This window comes from Pagrus major, chromosome 15 (assembly GCF_040436345.1).
Source record: "Pagrus major chromosome 15, Pma_NU_1.0".
Taxonomy (NCBI): Eukaryota; Metazoa; Chordata; class Actinopteri; order Spariformes; family Sparidae; genus Pagrus; species Pagrus major.
Genome location: NC_133229.1, coordinates 3,775,032 through 3,787,239, shown reverse-complemented (window position 1 = coordinate 3,787,239; position 12,208 = coordinate 3,775,032). Strand labels below are relative to the sequence as shown.

At 41.2% G+C, this 12,208-nt stretch overlaps 1 protein-coding gene across 1 annotated transcript in view; it reads right to left on the bottom strand.

The window, feature by feature from the left end:
- Window positions 1-942: 942 nt before the first annotated feature.
- pdzd8 (PDZ domain containing 8) overlaps window positions 943-12,208 on the bottom strand; it is a 93,873-nt gene continuing 82,607 nt past the window's right edge. The window contains exons 4-5 of the mRNA XM_073482206.1: window positions 6,206-6,368; window positions 943-6,095 (exon numbers count right to left, since the gene is read on the bottom strand). Coding sequence (XP_073338307.1) covers window positions 3,733-6,095; window positions 6,206-6,368 — 2,526 coding nt within the window. The 3' untranslated portion in view covers window positions 943-3,732. The remainder of the gene's footprint in view (window positions 6,096-6,205; window positions 6,369-12,208) is intronic.

Sequence of the window (12,208 nt, the reverse complement as noted above, 5' to 3'; positions counted from 1 at the left end):
GTCTAGTCTATAGTGACTAGCCAGTTCATGCCCTATTTTGCTTAACAAATGGAAGCAACTGAGTGTGCCAAAATTAAAGCAACAACAAGGTTTCAGGCTTCACCAAGGTGAGCAAAGTAATTTCAGCAAGTTAAATTCTGTTTACAATTAAAGTTCTCCAATTTGTCCCCCATCATTGGATTTGAACAAAATTTGATGAAAAGGATGTAACCAATGAGTTCAATCAGGAAGCTCAAGGGCATCTTGAGTCATGAGCAAATATGTAATAAGCCACGCTCAACTGCATCTGTCAATATGGCACTTCAGATTTAGACACCGAAATGGTGAAATTCTGTCCACTGGGTTTTGTGACACGTTTTTCCTGTTTGTGGCATCTTCTGTCTTTTTTTGATCCAAGAGGCTATTTTGTTTGACCACATCGAGCAGGACTTGTGTGTCTAACTTCAAGCCAATTGGACTTATGGTTGAAGGGGTACAGCTGCATTTTTGGGCCTTCTTCTGGCCAATTGAGCTTGTATTTCTTTGTTAGCATTTGCACATAATTTCCAGTTATTGGCCAAGTTTCATGTTCATTCCAGCTCACAGCAATAAGATAAACAATAAAAATAAACTTGCACAAACGCCATAGGGTTCTCCCCCTTTAGGACTTGAACCCTAATAAGATGAATGTTTTATGGTCAAAATCTATAGACCTCAAGAGCATTGTAAAATTCTTTTTCTAGAAAGGCAATCATTTTGTCCATGAGTCAGTATTGTTTTTGTCATGTTGGTGCTTGTTGAAAGAGGCACAGAAAAAGCAAATATCCTTGTTCAGTTTGGATGAAATAGAAGATTCAAGTCTTATGTTTTGATTTGCTGGTGTTGCGACTCGTTAAGATTTGGATTTCGCCTTCAAAGTTCTCCTGTGTGAGCTGATTAAACCACAAAGCAGTGTGATGGGAATACATTTGAGCTTGTTTATTTATGTTATGTACAATAAAGCTTCATCACATGAACCTTCTGTGTACAACATCCCTCACATACACAAAAAAAACACCATCTTGATCTGCTGAAAGCCATGGTGGGCAGTCATATTGTAAGCGCAGTTTCAAGGTTTCAAAAGTTAGGGCTTTGGGTAGGGGTGGGTGGAAGAAGCATGTGATAATGACTTCTGCAGAAAAGCACATTGTAACAAAAGCATCAGCAGCAACAGCAGTGATTCTCAGGATAAAGAGGGGTTTAAAGAGTGAACTCCTGTCAGGTTCTCGTTGGCCCCAAAACCAAGGTGACATTATCAGAAAGGTGGGCACACAGACTGAACATTTTTAAAGAGAAGATCAATGAGAATATAAAGCACAGACATTGGGATTTATTTCTGATTAACAGCTTCATTTCCTTCAAAAATAATGCACAAAAAAGATACACAGAGACTGAGAGAAATTGAAAAGTATAGCAGCCAGTAAGCCATTATCTACATAAGCAACATATCTTATACACAGAAAAGGGCAGGGAATGTGTCTATGCTTCTTCTGAATCTAGTTGATTACTTCTAGTTGTTCCATGAGCTTGGACGAGTGCTCAATGCATTTTGGGTGTTTTGTTGTTTTCATAGTGTTAAATCTACTATCAATTTGTTTTTTGTACAAGAAAATCTATAGATATATCTAGGGCAGTTGCTCCCAACCCCAGGTACCTGGCCACAGACCATTTTGTCAGGCCATGAGTAATTAATATGGTACTGCAAAAAACTATATTTATGTAACATTAAAGGCCATTTTAAACGTACTTGGGCCATCGTTCCTCATCGTGCCCTTCCACACATACAATAAGAGGACAATGATTTTGATAGTTGGTCATCAGTGTGTAAGCACATCACCCACATAACCACTTCTTATGTGCAAGAACAACTGTTCTTTTGACTGCTGCAACAAGCCAGCTAATATTCAGTAAAAAAACCAAACCAAAACAAAAAAACAAGAAAAACTCCACATACCTGGTAGATAACTTTGTAACCCAAACCAAATATTTTCTATGGTTTACAGTGTGATTGTCAGGACAAAAGGTAAAATGATGGCTGCCTCAATAACTGTTCAGGTTTTTTAAACCCAACTCATCAACCTATTACTACAACTGGATTCTGGATTGTGTTTTATCATCTACTTTTTTCAGACACAGAGCTGTTTTCTGTCTAAATGCCTACTTACTTTCAATGGAGCATCGACTCTATACATGAACTTCACAGTACTGATGGGCTCATACCAAAGCCTGCTGTTGATATTTTTTAAGGACACTAACAAACTCAACTGTTTTTGTGCAGGACATATTTGATGTAGAACTAATTGGCAAAATAACTATCAGAATAGAAAAAGGGTGAAAAAAAACAAACCCAGATTGATTCTTTTGATATGCAACAGCAAGATATTCCCTCTTCATGTACAGTTCTTTTACAGTGGCTGTCTGATAGCACTTTGGGGTTGGAGCTTGTTATGATAGAATCACTGTAACAGGCTACATTAATGCTTGATGTTTTGAAAGGAAATGGTGGGGGGCAATGCCAACCAGATGGATATACACAGAACATAGAAAGGGCTAAACATGAATTCAATGGGCTTGAAACTCACAAAGGCAAATGATCTGCACGAAATCACATCATAAGGTTTGAAGTATAGAGATGATCTTCATACATATACGCACACAAACATTTAACCAAATAAATAAGAGATCGAGAGTTTATTAACATCATGATAGCTACTAGGTAACATTCATTCAGAGAACATACATTCATAAAAAGTTACTTATGTGCCATTCTTACATTGCACCCATGGAATTTTTAATTGGTTAGCAATGTGCATCAGCTGAATTTTAGATGTTGTTGGGATTTTCTAAAAAAACAATTTCACTGGGCAAAACAAACAAATAAGAATTGGTTAATTATAGCCAAGGACAATTACCTCCTTACAAGCTCCAAGGAAAAATAACATATGGGTTATATGGTCAACATTTTTGACCTTACCAATACAAACAAATAAAACAAAAGAAAGAGGGAAATAAGATTTCACAAATAATTATTCAGCTGCTGAAAACCCCAAAAGCTTTGGGTAAAATCCAAATATAGTATAAAAGTGCTCAAAAGAAAAAGATGTATGACCACTTGCAGGGTCCTCAGAGAAATGACATGTTCCACTGAGGTGGATGTCTAAACCTGCTTTCTCTAGTGGTATCCACACTGTTAAAGACTTAGTTCACCTTCATATGGGCTTGTTATTCACAGCAAACAAATTCTGAACAAATATTTTCCTTCTCTAAATTAAAGGTAATTCCGACTACAACACAACAGAAATGTGCACATTTTCTAGTCCTTATGTCATATCAGTTGAGACAAAAAAACAAACTGATTTAAATGCTTACAAAGACATTTTGAAGCCACAGAATAACAAAACCGGAGGATACACATGCAGCACAACTGTGGGCAGATAATAGTGTAGCTCTTATAATTCCCTTTAAAAAACCAAGAGCATGGAAACGGCATCACATTGTGCAAATCAATAACAGGTTAACCATGAACCCTAAGTGAGGACATTTTTTTTTATGTAAAATAAAAAATGTGTGAATCAGACACTGGACCGCAACATCCCTGATATTTAAAACCAATTTCTGAAATTTCCAAATCTCTAAAAACAAGCTAGACTTAAATTTGCTGGGAGGCATCGGGCCAAATTACTTGTTCCTCCTCTTTTTCTTTTCTAGGCTTATTTACTGGAGAGCTTCCACACAGATTTGCTCCTCAGTAATGTCATCCAGCAGCTGCACTTCGACAGGGCTGCATATGTCACTGTCATAGACCTCTGTCCCCATCAGGGCCTCTTCCTCCAGGGCTTCTCCTTTGCCTTTAAAACCTTGCTGCTCTGAAGGAGAGGTGCTTTCTACTGACTCTAAGTCCTCAATGCCTGCCCGGTAGTGGATCATGAGCAGGGTAAGGGCCTGGAGTCTCTCCCCAGACTTGGCCAGGGCAGTACTTATTAGGGCCTTGCGCCGGGCATCTGTGGCCTCCCTCTCCTCCAGCAGAAGAGCGTTATTGTGCTCCAGCTCCTGATCAATTTCCTGCTGCAGCTTGTCCAGCATCAACTCCAGCTTTTGGGAACGCTCATCTGTGGGCAGACCCCGGTACAGGTCGCGGCCTATCTCCTTTACAGCAATGAACACACTGTCATCTAACCCACCTTCCTTGCGCACAAGTTTACCGCTGCCACCACTGCTGGTGGGCTGCTTTGAGGGGCTGGCACCACTGGTATACGTCTCAGTATCACTGCTTTCATTGTCTGAAGTGTTTGGGGTGTGCTTGGGTGAGGGTTCCACCACTCCAGGCAAAACATCAGCCACCTGCTCAACCAGCCGAGTCTTGGGCACCTGGCGGAGGTTAAGCAGGCGGGAGCTGGTATTAATGATATGGCGTGTTAGGCCAGTGGTGGCCCGGTTGAGGGTGGATTTGGCTTCAGGGTCAGCTCCACGACGTTCAGTCGCTGCCACACAGAAGGGATTCTCTGTGAGGCACTTGTCCTGGCACTTCTTGTGGCAAACGTAGGCGCAAATCATACACTGGGAGGCTGCCTTGGTCCAAACCTTCTTCTTGCAGTATTCACACCAGGTGGGGTTCTGGAACTGGGTGTCCTGGAAGTTGTGACGCACCTCCACCAACTGCATGGCACTGTAGGCCAAGTCATCACGCGGTGCTGAGGGGATATGCTCCTTCTCTCTCTCCCTTAGATCCTCATGGTGGAGACTGCCCTCTCGCTCCCTTTCTGCCAGCCCCCCTGGATACGCGAACTCACCCTCAGGTAAGTAACAGAAGTTCAGAGTGACATCTCCATAACACAGCTTCTCATTGAAGCCCTTGTGGGTACTGAGGCCACGTAGTGCAGTGCGGCTGACGTTAGCTCTGGGTTCTGGAGGCCCCAACCTAAAGGTGCTCTGGTATTCTGCCGAAGATGTGGCCATACATTCCAGGGCTAAATGCTCCAGCTGGAGGCTGACATGGCCCAGGCACAATAAACTGCCGAGCTTAAAGGGATCTTTGCACCATAGGGCCACATTAAGGTACTTATGGTTGCCCTCCACCTCAAGCACCACAGATGCTTTGTTCCAATGGGCTGTCTGGTTACGAAACATGGTTTCTGGGGATTCCCAGAGAGAGTGGTCCTCCAGAATGTCCCGTGTGCTGCAGGAGTTGTCTGAAGTTTTGTCCTTTGCGTGATCCACTTTGCTGCTGCTGGTCATGGTGGAAGGGACTGGCAGTTCATCACTACACTCTGCTGGCCGGGTAGACTGCTTCCCCTCAGCCTGTTTCACACTCATTTTCTCAGTACCAGCTTTGTCCTCATTGGCTCCAGTGAGAGGTACTTTTTCTGGAGATTTTTCAGAAGGACTAATGGTGGTAGTCAGTGTAGGAGCAATAGTAGCATTTGTAGTTGTAACAGAATCAATTCCTTCTAAAAGACTGGTTTCTGAGGAGGCTGATGTCAATCTTATTTGAGGTCTTGGCGGCACTTGGGGTCGAGAAGGAGGAGGTGGGGGAGGAATGGTGGGCCGTTGCAAACCCTCCCCTGGATCACCACTGGTCTTATGTGGTGAGGGCTTTGGTGATTCTTTGGGCTGGGGCTTTAGTGGTGACTGGAGACCCACCAGGTTCAACTTGCGGTTGAGGATAGGTGAGATGGTACCAAGGGGCTTAGTGGCCAAGTTGGCCACAGTCCTTTTAGGGCTTTGGTTTACTGTAAGTAAATAATCTTCCTTAGTGTCACTGGTATTTGCAGTACTGCTGTTAGGGCCACCACTCTGGCTTTGTTTCGAGTCCACAATCAACTCTTCAAACTCAGAGTCCATGTCTTTGCTGTCAGATATGTCAGAAAGGGTGGTAATAGGGGCAGGATCCTCTTCATAACCCCCTGGTTGGGAAATAAAACCTGTTTCCTCTATCTGCCCAAACCCTTCCTGAAGAGTTCCCAGGCTTCCAAAAGAGGGAGTCTGGTGACGAACCGGTCTCTCATAAAATACCACCACCCTGTCTCCAGCCTGCTTCAACAATTTGGGCACTTGAACTGAGGATGTCACTTTTACACCTGTTGACAGAAACAAGAACAGGAAAGAAGTTTTCTGTCAAAAAAAACTGCAAAAAACTAAATGACACTTTCAAAAATAGTGGAAAGAGGTACAGTAACACATCTCAGACCTCCGATGGCGATGAGACGATCTCCCCTCTGTAAGTCTGCCAAGGCTGCAGGGGAATTGGGCGTGACCGTCTCGATGCTGACATGCACTGCATCCCCCTCGCTGGCAGGGACATGCCTGAATGTCATTCCAACACTGCCACATGACCCCTTGACAACCTCCGTCTGATGTATACATGTAACAAAAAAAAACTCAACAATTAAGACCTGGCTATAGGTCACATATAACTGCAACTTATCTACTTAATGTAGTGGTAGGATTGTAGTGTGCAAAACATGATGAAATCATGATCAGTGCTAAAAGACTGATGTCCCTTTTAAATATAAAACAGCAGTTTCAATACTCTCTTAACCTCATTTTGGAGATTGTCCATGTCCTAATATTTATGGTCATGGATTTGTGGTTATACACATTAGAGGTGGAATAGATTTGAGTATATTGTGTTTTGGAGGAGTGTATTTGGTAAAGAGTATTTTGAAAAGGTGGTTGAAATATTGTAGGATTCTTATTCATGGTCATTTTTGGTGTGGACATTTCTGATTATTATTATTATTGTTTTTTATTCTTATTTATATTATTACAGATCATAATTTGATCAAAATTAACGTTGAAAAAAAGCTGGAACATACTAACTTTGTGAACAGTATATCACTGAAATTGAATCAACACTTGTTTGTAAATGAATCAATAATAAATTAACATTTTGTTCACTGCTGTGTGTAATTTTTAATGGCAAAGTCACTGTCAACACTGTTGAATGTGCCCCTGCACACTTGCACATCGATTTTTTTGTTGTTGTTGCATTGACGGTACTACATCACCGTATATTGGTGTAGCAATGACACATTTTTGTAGACTTACCCAGAAGTTAGCATCATCCTGGTTCCCTCGACAAAAAGCCTATGAGATTTTTTTAATTGCATTTTGGAATACCGCCAAAAATAATCTCTGCGTCAAACATACGTTTTTGATACTTGCACGTTTTGTTCATCAAGATAATCTTCACAGATGAACACTACTTTTGTGATTTTCAAAGTGTACATTAAAACTCTACCAGTAAAAAGGCAATGTTAGGCTATAAACAGACAGTCGCATGACTTACACGTCACCACCACTAAGCGTCTTACTACATAATTACTATACAAGTTTTCTATAAACTAATCAATGTACAAGTTGTAAAGTTAAATAGTTTGTAACTAAAGTGGGCCTGTAAAGATGGACTGGTGAGAAGATGAGTGTCCATGTTAGCTGTGATGACGTTTCATGTCCCCGACAACCTCTGTAGTCTCATTTAGATACTTGTTAGCAACCGCCATTTTTAACACACGAAAGAGCTTTATAATTAAGTTGCAGGACATTTAATTATTATTATTATTTTATGTCCTAGAACAAAATGTTTGAATATCTTCGGCCTGTGGTAACCACACACCTCATTTTAGACGTTTAACTGTAAACCAATTAAAAAAACTCAGACTTTGAGACGAGGGAATCGGATGTGCAAAAATGCTAACTGAACCGAGTTTTAGGACTACAGACTACACCACTCTATTACAAAAATAAAAGGGACACTCCACTTGAACATTGTTCAACCTCTCTTATCCTATTGACAATGTACGGGAGCAGATCTTAAGACAGACAAAAAGATTTTAAAACAAACATATGTGCTTATTGGCTTCAAATAGGATTAAAAATAAGGTATAGACCTACACGTGTTTTGGGAGGAGTAGCCTACCTAATAATATAGGTTAATTTGTAAATGTAATGTGTTTCATTCTCCGAGTTAGACAAGGGGTGAGATTAGGCATCTCATCGTATTTATTTGTAAAAAAAATCCAAAGTATATTTATTTAAGTACAATAGTCAGCGTGCCATGGGGTATGTCTATCAAGTACATTTACCAACAGCCCAGTGGTGGCTGGTGACTCAAAAGATTCTGGGGGGCAGCTGAAAAACTAACCCAGCCTTTTTATCTTGTTTTACATTATTAGCTAGAATTTTTTTTACAAGAATATTCCTCTTGCCTCTTGCCTCTCAAAGATAGACAAGCAGCAACCTCCTTTGCCTAAATGGCCCAGCCTCCCTGAGACACACAGGACTACTGGCCAACGTCACGGAGTAGATGGAGATTTTGTGTAACGTTAACAGAGCCAGCTGATTTTGCATTGCAACAAATTCCACAATGAGCAACATGACAAAACAGTCCTCACATCTAACCTCCTACTCCGGTTATTTAATTAGCTTCAAACGAGGTTAACATTCACACAATTTCTATTCACTGTCCCTTAATACTGTACTAAATACTCCACAACATACATCCTTCTACAACATTGCTCCAGCTTGCTACATTAGAAGGAAATGGCAAAACTTTTCAAGTTTGATCTTGTACTGATCAATCCTTGGGCTTGAGTTAAAAAATACATTATGCTTTTTACACTGCTGGCCCTTGCTGAGAATCCAGTCCAAAGTAAAACGGTTAGTACAAACATAAGAGTTTTTCAGTTGCTGTGGGGAGAGTTTGACATGACATATTTGTTCTACCAAACAACAACGGAGAACTTGTAACTGTAACTTTATTTCTATGAGTACGTGTTTAGCCCCCTGGCTGCATGCTAACACAGCCACATTAAAGCAAATAACTGTTTCAAGGTGGGCCATCAAAATTCGCTGTACCACCATGGAGACACAAGGTCACAATCTTCAATCCTTGAAGTTTGGGACGGAACAAACTTGTATATTTGAGTTACAATAACTTAAATATTTCATGTGGCCTGTACACCCCCTCATCACAACAACACTACCAGATGGCAGTGGCCCCCCAGCAGGACAATGAGCCCTGACACACCGCAAACACTGCTCAGGAACAGCTCGAGGAACACAATAAAGGGCCCAAGGTGTTGACTGGGCCTCCAAATTCCCCAGATCCCAATCTGATCGAGCATCTGTAAGACATGCTGGAGCAGGTCTGATCCATACAGGCCCCACCCCCCAACATACAGGACCCAGAGGATCCACTATAAAACGCCCTGGTGCCAGACACCACAGGACACCCTCAGAGGTCTTAAGTCCATGTCTTGACAGGTCAGAGCTGTTTTGGCTGCACAAGGGGGACCTTCACAATATTAGGCAGGTGGTCATAATGTTATGCCTGATCACTGTATATATATACAGTCCATTTCATTTGGACTGTGTGCAAAGTGCTGCATTTGTATTTGTAAAATTACAGTTGCGTCTCATGAGGGCCCGAGCACTGACTGATGCGAGAACCCTATGGGGATGTAAGGAATTTCTATAAGGGCCCGAGCACTGACAGGTGCAAAGACCCTCTTGTAATGCAAGGCATTCTTCTCCCACGTTTCTCTTATTCTTCTTTAACGCCAGAGCACCAAACAGTGTAAGGACCCTTTGGAAATGCAAGGAAGTTTTCTTCAGACAGGGGCTCTAATAAAATTATAAAATTTCAGGTGAACACATTTTTTTTTTTTTAGTTCTAAGTGCTGTATCGTAGGCAACTGGACGTGTTTCAGTTTCTTGAAGACGTTTCACCTCTCATCCAAGAGGCATCTTCAGTTCTAACTAACTGGAGGGGAGTTGTAGGCTTTTAAACTCTGTGTGGGAGTGTCACCACAGAGTCGTTAAGGAAACATGCAAGCTTCAGAGGCGTTCGGGCTACTTGTGGGTTGTTGACCCAACCGGCCTTCATGTGGGTTGCTAGGGCTAGGTGAGCCATCTCCTCTGTTCAAAGACGGTTGTTCCAGTTTGACATAGATGGATTCTTTAACGCTTCTTTCAAATCATCTGTCTTCTCTGGCCAAGATGTTACATAGTTGTCCTCAAAGAAATGATTCTTCCCCTTCAGATATAAGTGGACAGCAGAGTCCTGACCTGTGTTGTCCCATTCGTTTATGGAGAGGTTGTTTTGTCTCCCCAATTCCGCCGTGCACGATTCTGCATCGATGCAGCAACGTGACATAATCGCTTTTTTCCCCCTTTATTATATTATTTTTCTGGCCGCGCTTGGACAATAAAGTTGTGGGGTTTCAACTACTTCCGGGGGCAGAGTTGCAATGACATGCGCACTGCGTTGCACTAGCGTCAATACAACAACAGAAATGGCGGACGGGCATACGGCGCGAACCACACGAGTAATCAAAGATGCACCCATTACCTTTAAATCGGACGTCTGGGCTAATTTCGGCTTTATGAACTTGATGGGAAGCTTGAGAAGACGCACGCCGTGTGTAAAGTCTGCCACACAAAAATAAAGTACTTTGGGAATACAACTAATATGACGAAACATTTTGAACGTTTCCACCCTGTGAGGACTTCGGCAGCAACAGCCACGAAAACAGCGAGCACATCCCAGCCAACAATCGAACAAGCGCTGACAACTTTGCCGTCCGCTTCGGAGAGAGGGAAGAGGATCACCCGTTCTGTTGCATGTTTCATTGCTAAGGATCTACGGCCCTATTCGGTGGTAGAAAATGTCGGGTTTTGCTACCTCCTGAAGACACTTGAGCCTCGGTATAACCTGCTGACAAGAAGACACTTCAAAGATTGTCAGGTTTACAACTTTGTTTATTAAGATTTATGTTTACATCTATGTTGCAGCTGTATGATGTGATTGCCACACACGATTCTCAGGTTCTCAAGAGTCCTTGTCTTCAAGCTGCTAAAAATGTTTTATACAGCACACTTGCAATGTAGAACAAGGAATTGTTTTGTTTTGAAAATTGAATATTTACACTCTTAAATAGGTAGGCTAGGCCTATGCTATTTGTTTTGGTATACTACATGTGAAAGAAACACTTTGATTTGCAACAGTATTTGTTTACTATTTTGCACAGTCAGTGTGTGATTGCAAAGTTCAGAAGTACCCTGTCTTAGAGCTATATATATATATACATATATATATACATATACATATATATATATATATACATATATACATATAATATATATATACATATAATATATATATATATATATTATATGTATATATATATATATATATATATATATATATATATATATATATACATATATATATACATATATACATATATATACATATATACATATATATATATATACATATACATATATATATATATATCCATATATCCATATATCCATATATATACCCCAGGCCTTATTTTCATCAATTAGTGCCACTCTGGCATGCAGCAGATTTCGGTGTTTCCCTATGAAAGAGGAAGTTGTTAAGGGGCTAACAGGTCGGTGCTTGGGCCTCTATCATAATTCCAGTCTAAATCAAATCTCCCTCAAAACACATGTTGTAATGTTATCTTTCAAATCACAGTGCATGTACTATAGCAAGTCATTCACGCCTCCAATGCAGATGATGGTATATTTAAAACTGATGATGATTGGAAGCTTACTGGATACATATGGCATATATGGATTTTACCAGGTAGAGACAAAGACTTAAATGAGCTGGAAGAGGAGAAGGAGAAGGAGAAAGAGAAGAAAGATGGTACAGGTGTCCTGGTTTCAAAGATAGAAAAGGAAGCCCAACAGGATGTGGGTAGACGGAGACGAATGGCTTTAATTTCCCTGCTGTCATTTGTTACATTTCTGGCGGAAGGGAGTGATTGAGTTAGGGCTGGCCATGAATAAGCAGATGATCTGTATGAGCTGACGAGGACAGTGGAGGGGCAGGTTCACTGAAGACTGAGCTGGTCCTGATCCATTCTAAAGACACAAGCCTTGGACAAAACTACACCTATAAACAATGATGTACAACTCGCTCTTTTAATATTGAGTATGGTGCACGAAGCAAAAATAATGCTTGACTTAAAGGAATAGTTCACTCTAAAACAAAATTCAGTCATTATCGACTCACCCACATGCTGATTAGAAGTCCGGTGTAGTTTCTTATTCCTCAAAGTGCAGCTGGAGACCCGTGGGGGTACCCTCCGGCAGGAATAATCCATATAACGAGCTTAAGTGGCGCCCGAGACAAAAAGGTCCATAAAACTACACA